Source organism: Xenopus tropicalis, chromosome 7 (genome assembly GCF_000004195.4).
Source record: "Xenopus tropicalis strain Nigerian chromosome 7, UCB_Xtro_10.0, whole genome shotgun sequence".
In the NCBI taxonomy this organism is placed as follows: Eukaryota; Metazoa; Chordata; class Amphibia; order Anura; family Pipidae; genus Xenopus; species Xenopus tropicalis.
The window spans coordinates 81,676,829-81,695,319 of record NC_030683.2 but is presented as its reverse complement, the minus strand read 5'-3'; the positions used below and the strand labels follow the sequence as shown (position 1 = coordinate 81,695,319).

The 18,491-nt window shown below is 38.1% G+C and overlaps 1 protein-coding gene across 1 annotated transcript; it reads right to left on the bottom strand.

Moving 5' to 3' along the window:
• Positions 1–10,447: 10,447 nt before the first annotated feature.
• Positions 10,448–16,155, bottom strand: fxyd2 (FXYD domain containing ion transport regulator 2). Its single transcript, NM_001122794.1, is given in 6 exon segments — positions 10,448–11,552; positions 12,933–12,984; positions 13,122–13,158; positions 14,389–14,463; positions 15,104–15,145; positions 16,138–16,155. Coding segments are annotated over 5 exon segments (186 nt in total). The 5' UTR covers positions 16,148–16,155; the 3' UTR covers positions 10,448–11,552; positions 12,933–12,962.
• Positions 16,156–18,491: the final 2,336 nt, after the last annotated feature.

Sequence of the window (18,491 nt, the reverse complement as noted above, 5' to 3'; positions counted from 1 at the left end):
CCGATAGTCTCAGGGTGCGGATCTATATTTCAACCATTAGCAATTTATTTGGATGTTATATGTCAGCCGATCTTTAAATTACTTCATATGTGTCTGTCTGACACCACAGATTTTTTGAATAAACTCACTGAGGTAAAATTACCAGAAACGAAAGTTTTGATATGTTCCCTTGACGTTTGTGACCTGTATTCCACCATTCCACATGCTGAAGGCATTGAATGCATTCGATATTATCTAACTAAGTTAAATCTTAAAACGCATTAAATTAATTTTGCATGTGACCCGTTGGAATTAAACTAAAAATTATTTTGTATGTTATGAACAGTACTATGTACAGCTGATGGGCTGTACAATGGGGGTGAACATGGCGCCTATATATGCGAATGCGTTCATGCATATGTTTGAGAATAAGTTCATTTTAAGCAATAAAAATTGGAATGAGCACATTCTCTATTATTGGCGCTATGTGGATGACATTTTCTTGTTTTGGAATGGAACAGCAGAACAGTTTGCATTAATGGTACAAGAGCTAAATAATGAAATAATGACTACCATGCATTATAAACCTACTGACTGTAATACTATTTTATTGCCTAACAAGTTTGAAGTTCTTCCATACAGCCAGTTGAGTAGAGTGAGATGGATTACATCTAGTGAGGAGTTATATGAGGCAGAAGCGCAGGGTATGGTTAAAAAATGTGTGCAGAGAGGCTATAATGAGAAACAACTTAATTAAGCAGGATTTAAAAGGAGTAAAACGTGAGGAGTTACTAATCAAGAAAATACAACCGAAAAAAAATAAATCTGAGAGTGTGGCCTTTGTGTCAACTTTTGGTAGCCACACTCATAAATAAAATAAATAGTTAAATAGTTATTTAACACTGGAACATGTTACAAGACGATCGTGAAGTAGGCAAATTGTTTAAAGAGACCCCACTATTTTCATATAGGAGGGGGAAATCAATAGGACAGGTTTTGTCCAAAAAGGTTTTGCAAAAAGAAAAGAAAAGTGGGTTATTAGCACCCCTCAAATCAAGTACATTCACGTGTGGCGACTGTGCGCACTGTACAGGTATTATCAGAGGGGATATGATCGCTCATCCCACTAAAGGCACACCAATTCGATTTCAAGGACTTTTTATGTGCTCTGGGGTAATTTATATGATAAAATGCTTATGTGGAGCAGACAGCTAGAGCAATAAGAACCCGTTTAAATGAACATAAAAGCAATATAAGGAACTATACACCAGATAGACAAAAAGAAAAATCTGAACAAGAAAGTGGAAAGAAATATGTATCTGAATTATCTGTGGCCAAACATTTTTATGTAGCTAAGCATACGGTGGGACAGGTTAGATGGGCAGTATTAGAACAATTCCATTTACTTAGAGGTGGAAATTTGACTAAACAATTATTAAAAAGAGAGGCAGTGTGGATTAAAAAAACTGGATTCTCTATCCCCTCAAGATTTAAACGAAAGCTTCAGCTTGAAATGTTTTTTATAGACTTTGTAACTGTTTATTGTAGGATACTTTGTATAATTGGTTTTTAAATGTGATACTTTGTATTTATGGTTACATGTTTGCAGACTATGAGGTGTAAAGGGCTCCTATGAAGGGGATTGTCGATTCACATAATTGAATGGCTGCTTGGGACCGTTTGGTATTGCAGCCGTGAGGGGGTTAATGAGTCACATGATAGTGTCACATGGTCTGTTAACGTATTTAGTGAGTAAATTGTTCACTTGTATGTATTGCACCTGAAGAAGGGGTCACCCCCGAAATCTTGTGCTGTTTGTTCATTTCTGCAAATAAATGATTTAAAGGCATTGTTGATACACTGGTGTGCTTCTTCCCCTTTGCAAAGATATATAAAAACAGCAGTTAAAGGAAACTGCTTAGTGATACTGACTAAGTACTACAGAAAATTCTCCTGCCTGGGAAAATGATGTAAGGCGTATATAAAACGATGACTACTGTGTCTGTAGGTAAAAAAAAAATGTTTTTTATTCCTATGTATGTATATTTTTCTTAAACATTTCTTACATTTTTATTTTAAAAAAATTGCCTTTGGGTAATTTCAGATAACCTATTGTTTCTCCTACTCCCATGTAACTGGAGGAGTCCCAAGCTGGACTTGGATTTCTTACTACTGAGTGCTATTCTGATACCTACTGGGAGCTGCTATCTTGCCACCTTCCCATTGTTCTGCTAATCGGTTGCTGGGGGTGGGGGGGGGGGTGATATCACTCCAACCTGCAGCTCAGCAGTAAAGCATGACTGAAGTTTATCAGTCCACATGTCACATGACTGTGGCACCCTAGGAAATGAAGAATATTGCTAGCCCCATTAACTGATGCATTTTGAAAAAAGCATTTTCCCATTGCTTTTACTTTGCAGTCTGCACACAGAAACACATATAAAGTGGAAACAAATATATACAGCAGCCCGGTGGGGACAATCTTCTATACTGGGATGAAACTACAAAGATAGATGGCTTGAGCAGCCGCACACAAATGCTCCAGTATGCTGGGGGGAAAAAAGAAGTGTCGGGATGTCATTCCACTGCATTCCAACTCAAGGACTACCAGAAACTTTACAGTGATCTACTGGTAGACCGCAATCTACTTTTTGGGCACCCCTGACCTAGAGTAACAGTTTGTTATCCACAAAAAAACCCATATTCTTCTCAATTAAGGAGACCCCCAATACTCTAACAGTTAATGTATAATTATGTTGGGTTGAAAAACCCAACATACTGTTCTTTGACTTCAGATTATTCTTTAGCTTTTTCTTCTCCTTATTCTTAGCGCCCCCCATTTTCTAAACGTTACTGCTCCTACAGTTTTAGGGGTACAACACCCAAACTTCACTCTTCTTCGCCCTATAGCGGAACAGGTTGCTTGTGCTTTTCTAAGCTTTCTAAGCTAACTTGAATAACATGATAATGGGGTCACCCCGAATGAAACAGCGACATTTGTTGGATGACCCCAAAGTGGGAGGGGCCAACAACAGCTAATCAAATTTCATACATTGACTTTTATGGGGAAATTGAAACTGCTGCCAATCTTACAGCTTTGAGGCTACACTCCCCAAACTTGAATCACATAGTCATGGGGTCAGCCTGAATGAAAATATGAAAAGTGGGCGGATCTGTGAACAGCCAATCAGATTTTCCTTATTGACTTTCAATGGGGAAATTCAACCTGCTGCCATTCTCACAGTATTAACTCCAGGGTCCCCAAACTTTTTACAGTTGGTCACTAGGGGACTGCAGTTTTAGTTTTGAAAAGTGGGTGGAGCCACCAACAGCCAATCAGGTTTCACCTATTGAATGTTATTGGTTAGATGCCAGGGTTCCCAAACTTCCCCAAAAAGTGGGCGTCAGTGTTTAATGTCAGGGGTCACTGGGTGACTATGTTCCAAGTTTAGAAAAGTGGGTGGGGCCAACAACAGCCAATCAGATTTCACCTATAGACTTCATATATTTAAATTTAAACTGCTGACATTCTTTAAATACAGTTCAGAGATTTTAACTATTGATTTTCAATGGGTAAATTCAGCCTACTGCCATTCTCACAGTATTAACACCAGGGTCACTAGGGGAATGCATTTTCAGGTTTTAAAAGTATTAACTCCAGGGTCCCCAGTTGGTCACTAGGGGACTGCAGTTTTAGTTTTGAAAAGTGAGTTGGGCCACCAACAGCCAATCAGACTTCACCTATTGTTTTTTTTTTTTTTTGGTTTAAATTTAAAATGCTGCCTTTCTCACACTATTTATGTCAGGGTTCCCAAACATTGCACAGTCAGTCACTGGCTGACTACATATTCAGGGTTAGAATGGGTAGAACATTTCCACCCATTAAATTTCATTGGTTTATATTTAAACTGATGCCATTATTTAAGTATTAATTCCAGGGTAGTTAAACTTTCCAGAGTTAGTGACTGGGTATCTGCCGTTCAAAGTTAGGGGAAAAAAGTAGGCAGAGCCACTAACAGCCAATCACATTTCACCTATTTACTTTCAATGGTGAAGTGTAAAATGCTGTCAGTCTCACAATTTCTATGCCTGAGTCCCCAAACGTTGCAAAGTTGGTCACTGGGGCTACTGTTGGTTACTGGGCTACTAACAGCCAATCAAATTTCATCCATTGAATTTTATTGGTTTAAATTTAAAATGCTGTCATTCTCATGTCAGGGTGCCCACTGTTTGTCACTGGGTGACTTCGACTTAAGGTTAGAAAAAGTGTGCACACCCACCAACCACCAATCACAATTTACCTATTGACTTGGTTTAAATTTAAACTGCTGCCGTTCTTTAACTATTAATCCTAGGGTCCCTAAACTTTGCAGAGTTAGTCACTGGGTAACTGCAGTTCCAGGTTAGAAAAAGTGGGCGGAGCCACCAACTGCCAATCAGATGTCACTACTTGACTTTCAATGGGGAAATTTAAATTGCTGCCATTCAGACACTATTAAAACCAGGGTCCCTAAACTTTGCACAGATTAAGTTTCATTCAGTGACGTTTTTCAACGCAACATGAAGTTTGTTCTCAAACTTCCCTTTCTAGTTTGCATATATGTTATTTATAACCTTGCACTTACCAATAATGAATTTCATTTTCCACTCCTGTTTAGTCAAATTGCTCTAAAATGTGGCAACTTACAAATCATCAGCAAAAATAGAGACAAATTAAACAAATTATAAAGCAAAGGACCTGTAACATACTAGTTGGGCTGGAACTTGGTAGTTAGACTGCTGACACAAATCCGACACCTTGGTAAAGCAGGGAAACCCAGCTAGTTGAGGTCTTTACCAAAGCCCTGAACTTTCTGCTGCATTTCTAGCTGGGAATATACTCACTTTAGAGTTCACATTACCAAATACAAGGTACTGGTAAAGATCAGACAAGAACTTGGTCAAAAACAGGCTAAGGTCAGGGCAGGCAGCAAGGATCATGGTCAGGAAACAGGCTGAAGTCAAGAAACAGAAATACACACTGAAACAGGCTTTAGCAGGATCTGAGACAACATAGAAGCCAACTTGGGCAAAGAGGGAATGGGAATGAGAGAAGAGATTTAAATAAGGAGGTTTTGCTGAAACAGAAAAGGAAATGAGAAAATAGGAAAAACACAACACCTATGCAAAGATGGTGCCTAAAGCTTCAGAATGAGGTATTGCGCATGTCACAATGTCACCGTGCATGCTCAGTTACGTGGCAACTCTTACCAGGGTGCATGCATGTGTGCAAGCAATTGACGTTACCAGGGCAACCTAAAGTAATGAAACGTGCCGAACGGGCGGTGTGTCTGACAGGGCCTAGGACAGACCCCTGCTTCTTTTGGCCTCACCTCCCATTCAGGTCAAAGCTATGCTTTATGTTTTACTGTCCAATATACTGAGCAATGGTGACTTAAAGGGGTGGTTCTTCTTTAAAGAGGACCTGTCACCCTAAGAAATAATTCCAAATTGTTTTCTATTATGTTTGTCAAGTAAAATAAACTTCACATACACTATAAAAATGATTTTAATCTTATTTTCTTTAACCTTGGAATTCAAAATTGCAGCAAGAAGACAGTCGCCATTTTGTGGACACTGTTATTAAGGCAAGCTGTGCACCCTGCTAAAATCTTTTTTCTGTGCCAGTATGGGGGGACCTGATGCTTATGCCTATGCACTGGTTCAAAATTAGATGGTGAGGAGGGAGGTGCAATGAGAGGAGTGCAGCAACATCTAAGAATTTCTGAATTCAAAGTGAAAGTAAGTGTCTGCCCCGCCTCTATGCCTTAGGCATAGAGGCGGGGCAGGCGATATATGATTGACAGCTGGGATTTTTAAATGCTTTTATAAAAGGTATGGATGTGTTAATATGAAAATGAGTTTGGGTTTCATGTTTAATTTGAAAAGGGCTTTTATTATACAGCTTTTTATGCCTGGGTGACAGGTTCACTTTAAGTTAACTTTTAGTATGTTACTATGTTATTTATCTATTTTATTTTTTGTCACTTGCCCAGCAGCCAAAGCACTATTGCTCTGTGAGCTTACAATTTTTATTATTGTTACTTTTTATCTTTCTAATTAGGGCCTCTCCTATTCATAGTCTCATACAAACCAGTGCCTACTTGCTAAGGCTACCAAAACCTTAGCAACCAGATAGCTGCTTATATTCCATACTGGAGAGCTGAAGAACAAAAAGCTAAATAACTGAAAAACCATAAAAAAATGAAAACCAATTGCAAATTGCCTTTATTTGAATATTAATGTCTATGTCATACCAAAAGTTAATTTAGAGGTGAACAACCCCTTTAAACTGCCCCAATTATCCTTCTGCTAACTGCACAACTATAGGAGCTCTGCCAATCAGCACAAAGTATGTACGGTATTTTCCAGAGAAGACAAAGGGCTGTGATTTGTTCCAGCATGGAGAATTATGGTGTAAATCCTTTGGTCCTGCATCAGGCAGCATATACTTGGACAGGTAATTGTTCTCAGTGCACCTCTGAGTGCTAACAGAAAATGTGTTCAACTACATACAGCATTCCAGCACATTCTGACCTACTGACACATGCATCTAGTTAGATAAATGTCAATTCGTTATCACTCTCCTGACTGTCAGAAACATTATCAGGAAAAAAAGAAATTGTCGGAAAAGTGTTTATAAATAGGACTTTAGATTTAACTGCTGGGAATCCTGAAGTTATATCATTAATACATTTGAATAATTTTCATTAAAAGAGTCCAGACCTAAAGCATGGCTTTTAGCTTATTTTTCCCTTTATTTTCCTCTTTTTCAACAACCGGTAAATGAGCTCCAGCCTAAGTGAGTCTTCACTTAAAAGTCTGACAAATACCTGTCACATTGAGCTGTTTCCATATCATTTTGCTGTTCAGCTCACTCCCACTGACTAATTTCAGCTTTAGTGCATCCGTATCTGTGCTATATTCAATCACTGTCAAACTGTTCCTTAGTGGTTTTTTTTATCAATTTCTGTTACACATTTTCATGATTCCCAGTAATACTATTAATAAATGTCACTCACTAAGCATCTTCTGTGTACTTTTTGCTTGGCATACATTGTATACTGATATACCTTTGATTAATATTAACAATGTATATCTTTTTCTAGGCAATGTGAGGTCCATTTGTAGGATCTCACCCCAGGTCTCACATAGCACAGGCTTACAATACACCTACAGTGTTGAGCATACTCCATTTCCCAAGCCAAGTTAAAAGCTGAGGGAACCAGTGCTCTAAACTAGTTATATGTGGGTCAGGAAACATTCAAGCTGCACGAAACATTAACCCACAAAACCCTAAAGGGGACCTGTTACCTACACATAAAAAGCTGTATGATAAAAGTCCTTTGTAAATTAAACATGAGAACATTTTTTATTAAAACATCCATACCTATTGTAAATGTATTTAAAAATCTGAACTATCAATCATTGCTCAGATTTTTTTTTAGGCATAGACAGTTAATTACTTTAACTTTCCATTTAGCATTTCTTAATGTTACTGTGCTCCTCTCATTCCCCCTTCCTTGTCACCGCCTATAATTGTGCAGCCTGTATATGGACATGGGCACTAGGGGCAGGGTCGGACTGGGCCGCCGGGACACCGGGAAAAATCCCGGTGGGCCCCGGCGGCCCAGACCCGACCCTTGCCGGTGCTCCCCCTCCCGACCGCTCCTCCTCCGACGCGTCAAATTTACGCGCTTGGAGGAGGACGTCGGGTGGGGGGCCCTGCAAGGGGGGTTAGGGAACGCGCCTGGCTGGGGGCACCTGCAGGGCCCCTGGGACAGGAGCCCCGGTGGGCCCTTCACCACCCAGTGCGACCCTGATTAGGGGGCACGTTTATTATTTTTTTCTGGCCTTGAAAGTCATATAATTTTGACATGGTATAAATTTGAATTAAACTCGATCATTGTTGTATTTATAAAATGTCACGATAATGCTTGAAATCGTTCATGCGAAAAATACATTACAAAAATCCCAAATTTTTCGAGCTGAAAGTATTGTTAAAAATCGAACTTCATTTCCATGAATCCTCTTTATTTTTCCCAAACAGGAATTGCTCCAGCAGTCATTTTAGGAGCGCTAGTACTCATTCCTGGAAAACAATAATGTGTTTAAGTTTCTCTTGAAACTGGGTGAAATAGAAAACAATGATGGTATTAATTTCCCCTTGCAAAGGTATGAAATAGAAAACAATGAGGGGATTAACTTCCTATTGAAGCTAGGTGAAACAGAAAACAAAGAGGGGGATTAACTTCCCCTTGAAACTGGGTGAAATGGAAAACAATGATGGGATTAACCTCCCGTTAAAACTGGGTGAGACAGAAAACAATGAGGGGATTAACTACTCCTTGAAAATGTTTCATGGCAGGCTTTCACCAACTATTCTATTCCTCTACTATTCTAAGCCTTCCAAATTTTTTTGACAATAAAAAAAGTTAACCAAACATTAATAAATCATGAATTACAGGAGTTATTTCCAAACCTCTATTTTTTTGTGAAACAACATCAGAAAAATTGAGTACTGGCCCAAACCTATTCGTAAATCTCGAAAATATCTAAAGTAAAAAAAAAAATCAACCTTTTCTCAAAATTTCTTAGTAAATGTGCCCATAGGTCTTTATTTGGGCACATAAACAAGATTTTGGGGTGATTCAAAACATGCCTATTTATGTCCACAGAATGGAACCTGCCTGTTTGCTGTGCTTGTGAATTCTCAGACTTAAGAAGAAGGAAAGGATAGTAAAGAGTTAATCTCAAGCTGCAGGCATACCTTCAGTTGTCTCAATAGTGCCCTTAAGTCTCCCCATATTTCTCCTGTTCAGAAGATATGAAGCCAAACAGAAAGAAAAAATGCTGAGCTGTGTAAACAAAATGCCCATAATGCCACGCTTCTGCACCAAGACCCCTGTACATGCGCAGTTTGTAAGACTATGGGACACATTTACTTATGAACAAATGCTCCGACTGTTCACTCGATTGGTCCAATTGTATTTTCCGCAACTTTTTCGTACCTTGCGTGACTTTTTCGATGCTTGCACGACTTTTTCGACGCTTGCGCAACTTTTTCGTATTTTTAGTGTGAAAAAATAGGAACGGTTTTGGCGCTCTTTACAATCGTTCGGTACGAAAATTTTGTGACTTTTGGATTGCCAATACGATATTATCGTGACTAATATGAATTTTCAGAAGTATTTTTGTGATATTTGCGATCTTCAGAAATTTTCGTTTCCAATCCGAATTTTTCCCATTCGGGACTCAAATTTTGATAAATCTGCCCCTATAAGTCAGCTTCCTGCTGATTGGCTCAGATCCACATTCCTAAGGGGGGGGAGGGAGTTCTTAGCATTCTTGAGGGAGGGGGGAGCAGAAGAGAGCAGAGAATGGAAAGCTGCGTGTCTGTGGCACAGGAATTACAGACACAACTAATCTTTTTCAGAGAAGTCAGTGCAGTGTTTCTGTGAGTGCTTATGGCTGTATTTACATAGACCTTTCTGATAAAGCTTACTTAGTTTTTACCTTTCTTTCTCCTTTAAGGAAACAAGATTTAAATAATTTATATAGTGGAAGTTAAGTTTATTTTGCTCAACATTATAGAAAAGGATTTGGAATTATTTGTTAGGGTGGCAGGCCCCTCATCATATCCTAAAATGTTGGCATTGTTGGACTTGCACCCAACTCGTACCTGTCTATTTCCTCTCTGTACCCTGCCTTAGGTTTGACCCACACCCAACCTGAACTCGTAATTTAGACCCTAATTCACCTCAAACATACAACTACAGGCATACCTTCAGTTCTCTCAATAGTGCCCTTAAGTCTCCTCATATTTCTCCCGTTCAGAAGCCTCATAGGAAAGTGAGCTCTGTAAAGAAAATTCCCATAATGCCACGCTCCTGCACCAAGACCAAGACCCCTGTACATGCGCAGTGTGTAAGACTATGAGGAAGATCCCTGCTGATGGCTCAGATCACACATTCCTAAGGGGGGGAGGGAGTTCTTAGCATTCTTGAGGGAGGGGGGAGCAGGAGAGAGCAGAGAACAGAAAGCTGCGTGTCTGTGGCACAGGAATTACAGACACAACTAATCTTTTTTCAGAGAAGTCAGTGCAGCGTTTCTGTGAGTACTTATGGCTGTATTTACATAGACCTTTCTGATAAAGCTTACTTAGTTTTTACCTTTCATTCTCCTTTAAGGTAAAGCAGCAGGTCGCATGGGTTGCGGGTCAACCTGCACATCACTACTCTGAACCTCAGTTGATTGCACAGGGAGATATCAAGGATATATAAGCATACTAAGCACCACTGCTATTATTCCATTTGTGTCCATGACCTGTGTATATATGAGTGCCTGTGGAAATACTTTGCAACAACCTATTGTTTTATATCTTATCATTTATGTCTCTTTTCTCTGACACATAATTCAACTGACACAGTTTGAGAGCCCAGTCTCATTTAATAACAATAATATATAACTAGCAAAAACTGTGCAAAAGCATCTGGGTTACAGGTAGAGTCCTTCAACTTCCTTCTGATGTTAAAGAGGGAAACAAAACAAAGCAAATCTGAAAAATGAGAGAAATCACTAGAAATGAGCAGCTCCTCGTAATATGAAATGGTTAACTAAATATTTTGTGCACAATCAGCAAGGCAACTCTGTGAATGTATGTTGAATATGCAAGTTCAGCACAATACTTATGCTTGTACAATCACACAGATTGTATCTTGAAAAGTTAGCTTTCGAGTCTAAATAAAAAGTCCATGCTGTGTCAGAATGTTCTGAATTTATTCAGAGTAATGTACTCTAGTGCAGAGGTTCTCACTTTTTACAAGGCCTTACATTGTAATTACAGGCAACCAGTTGTCGGGCAAATATTAGTGTAATCTAAAATCTTAAAATCGTAGCAATAATCAGAAAAATTGGACTGCAACAATGTTTTGGACTCACGAGTCCAACTGAAAGGTTCATTTACTAACTAAACTAGCACCAGTGCAGTTTCCAATGGCAACAAGCTATTAGTCTAGTACAACTTTAACAATGAAATAAAATATGTGATTGGTGCTCTGGGTAACTGCGCTGATGCAATGTAGCACTTATGTTCATAAATCAGATCTCAAATGTTTTTATTGGCTTATAGTTTACTTCTTTATGTTATGGAAATGCCATTTATCCAGAAGCCAATTGTGCCAAGCATTCTGGATAACAGACCCCTAAAATCCAAGTCAGCACATTGCAGTAGAGGTTGATAGGCTCTGTCAGTATTTGAGGAGCAATTTGAATTTAAAAATTCATAGGCATGGAGATAGGCACAGTTTTAGAAGAAAATCATTTTCAGAGGCATCTCAATTAGCAGTTGAGTAGAGTTTGTGTATATCTTGTTTTAAGCAAAATAGAGCTTCTTGTTTACAGAAAAATTAAGATCTATATGTCATGATAGAAGACCAAGTTCATGTAACTTGTAGGCAAGGATGATTCCATTGTCACTGCATTTGATCTGAGATGTAGACCACCTAACGAATATATCTTCCATCGGTACCCTTCTGTGAAAAGCAAAAGTAATTTTGTCATTAACCAGATGTTCTGCATGATGATTTCCAGTGACCCCTAATCTTAGTTTTTCAGTAGCAGCCCAGAGCACACCAAGTATGTGCACACTCAAAAGAGGCCTAACAAGATCCAATATGGCAAGTCCCTGTGAACAACTGATGTGTTCAGTATATAAAATACAACATTTCTGTAGTCTTTTGTTCTCCTTATATTTCCTGTCATAGGGCAAGTGCTAAGTACAGCACTGTTAAACACATGCAGCACAGGTGTTTGTTCTCCATTTTAATCTGAAAGTCCTTGCAAACACATTAGGGTTGATTCACTAAAGGTCGATAAGTTTTATCGCACGCTTTTTTGCATTAAAATTGACGGGAAAAAAATGCACAATTCGCTAAAGTATTAACACATTCGTTAAGTTGCATATCATGTGCGTTAATTTACGCGCTACCACATGCGTTAATTTTAACGTATGTGTTCATTTGCGCGCCGAAATAACACTAACGCATGATTCACAAACACTTAGACGCACTAAATATCGCATTTGTCTGTGTGAAAATTAACACCTACTTGAGGGAGGCGGTAAATAAAATATGGACTTTGCAGTGTAATTTATTCAAGTATGTGTTGGCCCTAGAGTGATGCAGCCTCCAGTTTGCAGGGCAGTCATTTTCCAAAAGTAATAGCATGTATGGTTAACATGGCATGCGTTTTTTCGCTCGCGGCGACTATTTGTGCATGATGCGTCGATTAGCACATGTTCCATCAAATACCACACAAAAGTCTTTGCGACTTAAATAACGCACACAGCATCGCGTCTAAATTACGCAAATATACTTTTAGTGAATTGTGCGTTAAAAGTGAAAAATTACATGCAATAACATTTTAACGCATGCTATAAATAGCGCACGTTTTAGTGGACTTTTTATTAAGACTCGCACTTTAGTGAATCAACCTTATGGTGGTTTGTATTTTGCACCTTTCCCAATGGATTAAAAATAAGCATCACACCAAAAAGACTATTTAATATTTAACTGCCTGTCAAGTTGCCATAATCGCTGTTTCTTTTATCACCTTTTAGAAAATTGATTCTTTATAATAAATAAGCATTTATTAAAGGTTGCAAACACAGTGGTCTGTTGTAAACATTTCTTATATTTTCAGCTGTTCTGTTTCTGTCAAAATGTTAAGTTAAACCTGTATTCTTTGCTCCCCAATTTGTGTATAGATAGATACATTGACTGATAGATAGATAGATAGATAGATAGATAGATAGATAGATAGATAGATGATAGATAGATAGATAGATAGATAGATAGATAGATAGATAGATGATAGATAGATAGATATATAGATAAAAATGGTTTTCATTTCACCTGTGTAGATGTTTATCTTTATCCAGAATATCACATATCTTCATTGAGAGCTCTGTGGAGACATGCTAATATTAGTTCACTTGGCTCCCATTTCGTTCGTTCCCAGTTCGTATAAATCATCAATATGAACACAGTGCAAGCAATGTTTTTAAAATTATAAAACTATTGAAATAGATGGACAGAACTTACCTTAGTTGCTTTTTCCTCCCACAACGGAATCTGCCACCTGACAGGACAAGAATGATATAGAATGCTAGCTGTATGACGTATGCTTTTAAGGAAATGATACATCTATTTGCCACAGTGTTACAGTTTATGAACACAACAATACCCTGCCACTGCATTGTGTAAAGCCATTAGTGGATAACAATATAAGTAAACGTGAAAGTGAGCTTTTACTAGTTTGCATGTTTATTGCTGTCCTGGTGAGAGTAGAGGCACGTAAGAGTGATTACTAAAACTACTTTGTCGGTTTAGGGAAGTTGTACATTTAGTTTTAGTTATGGCATTTTATGCAGAGGATTAAGTCAAGTACAAAAAGCTCAAGTTGTGCAAATAGAGTAAGAAAAATAATATTATTCCCATCCTCTCATATTTTTCTGCTTTTTCTAAGCAACAAGGCATCTCATATTTACTTTGTCCTACAAGATCAGTCTTTTGTTATCTAGAAACTGTTCCACTTTTTTGTATAGTGGGTAATAGGTTCTATATCTGCTCCCATATTAAAGTCAAGGTTGTTCTGGTTGGCCACTATAAAAATTAAAGAAGGTATGTATTGCCATGCCCGTGTTTCCTATACAGGTAAGGGATCCCTTATCTGGAAACCCGTTATCCAGAAAGTTCCAAATTACGGAAAGGCCATCTCCCATAGATTCCATTATAAGCAAATAATTTAAAAAAAATATTTCCTTTTTCTCTGTAATAATAAAACAGTACTTTGTACTTGATTCCAACTAAGATATAATTAATCCTTATTGGAGGCAAAACAAGCCTATTGGGTTTCTTCAATATTTAATTGATTTTTAGCAGATTTAAGTTATGGAGATCCAAATTACGGAAAGATCCCTTATCCAGAAAACCCCAGGTCCCAAGCATTCTGGATAACAGGTTCCATACCTGTACTTATATATAGTACCTATATAAAGAAGGAAGACATTGTTGAGTTGATTCCAACAACCCAAAACAGTTTTTTGCCTTTTTTCTGGATGAATATCTAGTGATTATTTAATAGTCAGAATTTATAAAGAACGATTGTCAACTTTTTTTTTTTCTTTTAAATGGTGCTGCTCTTAAAGATATATTTTATTGTGTAGCCAACTATGAAGTAGTTAATTTTATTTTTTAAAACAGAACAGACCTCTGGGTGAACAGAGAAGTATTTCTGCACAAACTAAACATCAAGGGCTAGATGATCATATATTGGTGGACAGAAGGTTATATACAAATAAGTACTTACTGAAAATAATCAGCATTCCAACCACAAATGCTATTGCCGCAAAGATGAGACCACCTTTCCTCACTGTTTCATAGTCTGCAAATGCAGAGATGATAATGCAATATAAGCATTCAATAGAAAGTAGAATGTGAGTGAGAAGTACATTTCATGTGGAAAGGGAAAATATCAGAGTGAAAACAAAGAAAGGATTAGGGAAATTAGTACTGGAAGAGTCATGGTGGAATATTAGTTGCAGTGATTTCAAAATATATTCCACCTCTGTTCCTACGATATGTCATGGCCAGGGGGTTTTAAATGTTTTAAAGTTATTTGTGAATGTGAATTTGTGAATGTATTTGCAATTGGACATTTGTGTATTCTGCACTGCTGGTTCTCTCTCTTAAAACAGTTTTACAGAAGCCAGCTCTCCTTTAGCCAAGACTCCAATTAAAATCATGTATGCATCTTCACAGGTCTCTTAATCACTTGGCTTTTGGTTTTTAATAGCAATTCTAACTTTTTACAAATGTTTTGATTTACACATTTTAGGAAGTTGCATAAATTTACATTTTCTTCCATTGTGCAAAATGTGGGTGCAGTTTCCTTCTTTACCACTGGTACACATTGATTATTCTACTGTTTGTACTTCTGTTCAGTGCCTTAGAAATCAGAACTAATAACATTATTTTTCCTTACTGCAGTAATGCCTCTACACTCATATTGTTTTAAATCTTACCATAGGTGAACTTGTCTTGCATCTGACTCATATCGTCCTGAGCTGGCAAAGAAATGGAGAAATGACTTAGAGAAGCGCTTGACACATTATGCATCCCATTTTCAGAGCTAATGTGCCATTAACACTAATGCAGATAAAGAGAGGTAGAAGAGTACACAATGACATCTGTTGCAGATAAACAGTAGAGAAATCTGTGCATCTATGCTTCATCAGTCTGTACATGTATATAAAGCAAAGTTTACTGTCACTCTGTCCTGGTGTGTGACCATGATCACTGCACTGTATCTTTATACTGTATTAATCGCCCAGCCAGTCTATCACTAATATTGGTGCAAAATGGCACCAGTGCAGTTACCCATAGCAAGCAATCAGATAGATATAATGCGCTATTGTAATTTAGCACCTTTGTTAAAATTTAGATCACATGTGCCTGCATAAGCACATATGTTTTCACAGTTTCACAGTGCAAAGATCCCATATATCAATTCCAGTGATTCTACATTGTTGAATAGGATCCTGATACTGTTTTATGGCTTGCAGCATTAAGCAGAAAGGACACACCAAGGCCAGTCCCAGTCCCAGATGTTTAATTTCTAGCAATGTAAAAACATTGAAATTGAAACAGTTACACTTTGTCATTGGTTTGGCAAAAAAACATTGCACAGCTATTTTTCACTGTGTGGAAATAAAAAGCAATACTACATTCAAATAGGATGCACCGTATTTTTTCTTATCATGTAATTCTAGTTTTAACATTTATAGAAAGACAATTTGCCTCATAAAGATTTTGAAAAATAAAATAGATTTTCCATGATACTTTGCCAGTAAGTAAAGAGCTAACATGGAGCAGATGCCCAGCAGAGGTGGCAGGGAAAGTAAAATCTTGGGATAGACAAAAGAATAATTGTAAAAGAAGACAGGGAATCAAAGAAAGTGTGTACAAGGTGTAAACAAATGTGAATAATCTAGTTATTTGTATCAGAACCTACAGAAGATCAATTGCTGGACCCTAGAGCCCTAGCATCTCTCCTTACCATCAGCCATGAGTTCAGTCTCACACAACTGCTCCTTTCCTTCTCGGTGCACAAAGTGTGTGATGCCCGTGACGACTCAGACAGGACAAATGTTGGAAGACAACCCTCATTAAACATTAACCTCCCATGGGGTAATATTTCTCTAAGTCACAAGGGATGTAGAATTTGCACGGAGGGGTTTGGGAGAAGCTTTCAAAAAACAAAAATTTAAAGGGACACAGGCTACACACCTGTTATAGCCCTATTCAAATGCACAGATTGACTTTCAAACAGGCATATGTAGAATTTCCACTTTCAAGGGCGGCAGCCATTAATACATGGTACAACTGCAAGTAAATGGCAGAATATTCTAACAGAAGTACATTTTACTTTCCCAAAAAAACTCTGCTTGTAATTTTTATATATATAAATCTTTGAAACAAAATATTTTTAAGAAACAACACTAACACAGAGCATGGTGTAATTTAAATTAAAGAAGAGACATATCACTTATTTCCACGCTTAGGGTTAATGGCACAATGGCCAATAGAGTAAAGCCAATCTGCTGCCTTGTGCCTCTATCTGTGTGCATGAGATTGGCCTGTGAGGTCACACACACACAGTGAATTTCGGCATGGCTATACATACTTCAGCATTTCCACACCAAATCTGCTCTGTGTGTCCCCTCACAGGCCGCACAGATCATGGGAAAGCAGCGGATCAACAAGATCAAACGAAATTTGATGCATCTTTATAATAATTAAAAAAAACATAAACACTCGGTCTTGCAGATGATAATGGTTTATATTAAAAATATGTTTATTATATTTGTATATAAAATATTTGTTTGTAATAAACAAAACAATCATTTTTTTTTTTACATTTATATGATCTTTATTTTGAATTTGTTCCCTTCATTGAATCAGGGTTGCTGAATTACTTTGCATTTAGTGTGTGAGCCAGATTTGTCAGGGGGTCAGTGGGAGAATGTTCCATAGATTAAACCAAAATCTTTTGTGACAAACTAGATTTTGTACAATAAAAGTTGGACAATGAAAGTGGCACAGGAATGAGGCTGATCTCCAATTGGAGAATCTGGCAGAAGGTGCAGAGGTAAAAGTGCTGCTACCTATCCAATCAGAGATAGACCTTAAAGCTAGCCATACACGCACCAATAATATCATACGTGTGTGGCCATACAAAGGCCAGTCTGGTACCCTCTCTAACTAGGCCTGGAATTAGGGGTAGTCAGGCAGAAAAGGTACGTGCCTCCCCCATCATTTCTTCCTAGGCCTGTCCCTCTTCTGCCTACCCCTAGTTCCTGCTGTCAGATAAATCCTCTATGCGTTTCCCTTCTGTGTATACTTGGGAAAATAGAAACCAGCCATGCAGCAGCAGAATATTACTACAGAGAATTTATCAGTGGCTAGGTGCAAGTACAGGAGTATTAAGTGCTGCAAGGTCAAGTAGCCCAATGACCCGTAGTAAAACGTAGGGAAGCAGGGGCATGACAGACACGTTGGACAGACTTAGCCACTCCCAGTTGCAGGTGATTGGTTAGTTCGTAAGGGGTATAAAATGCTGGTAACTGTTCCCGCTTCTCACTCCATTTTAGTCAGCAGAGTAAAACGCCCACCCTCCCTCCCTATAGAGGTGGAGGTAGCGGAGTGTCGTTGGCGGGGTGATTAAGTTGGGGGAAAGCAATGGTTGGGTTAGGAGGGGAGTTTTATAGTTAAGTGGGGCTGGCATGCTTGGAACCTCAGGGGTAAGAAAGTGGATTAGGAGGTGATTTTTGTTGGGTAGTTGGTTCCGGGCCAGAAGGGCAGCTGGCAGCGCCAGTTGCGCTGCGCAGTTATTGGATTGTTACAGTGTTTGGCTATTTAAAAGTTGATTTGTTTGTTATACAAACATTTGTGTTATGTTTGAGATGTTGTTTCACATTTGTTATTTATGTTATGTTTTAAATTAAAACTTCACTTGTTGTTAATAAATTTTCTGCGGCCATTTTTATCCCAAGAATTGGTGTCTGTGTGTTTATTGGGGATGGTAAGTAAAGAGGTAAAAGGGGGTTGTTGGTTGGGAGAAGGGCGGGTCAAGTTCCAACGTTACTCATGTCATGACTTACAGCCTCATATACAAAGCATGTGCCCATAAATCTTGCTCACTGGGATCTACTCTATGCAACTTGTGCCAGATTTCAAGTTTTGATATTCACACCATTTGTAAATGTGCCTGTCATTAGAATAAAAAGTTGCTACGTTTCAGTGAAACCAGTGAGTACCCTTGTATAAATTACAGGTAAGAAAAATTGTTTTTTTTCATTTACTCCTGGATAAGTTATTGGAACATTATTATAACAGAGGAATTGTTTCCTG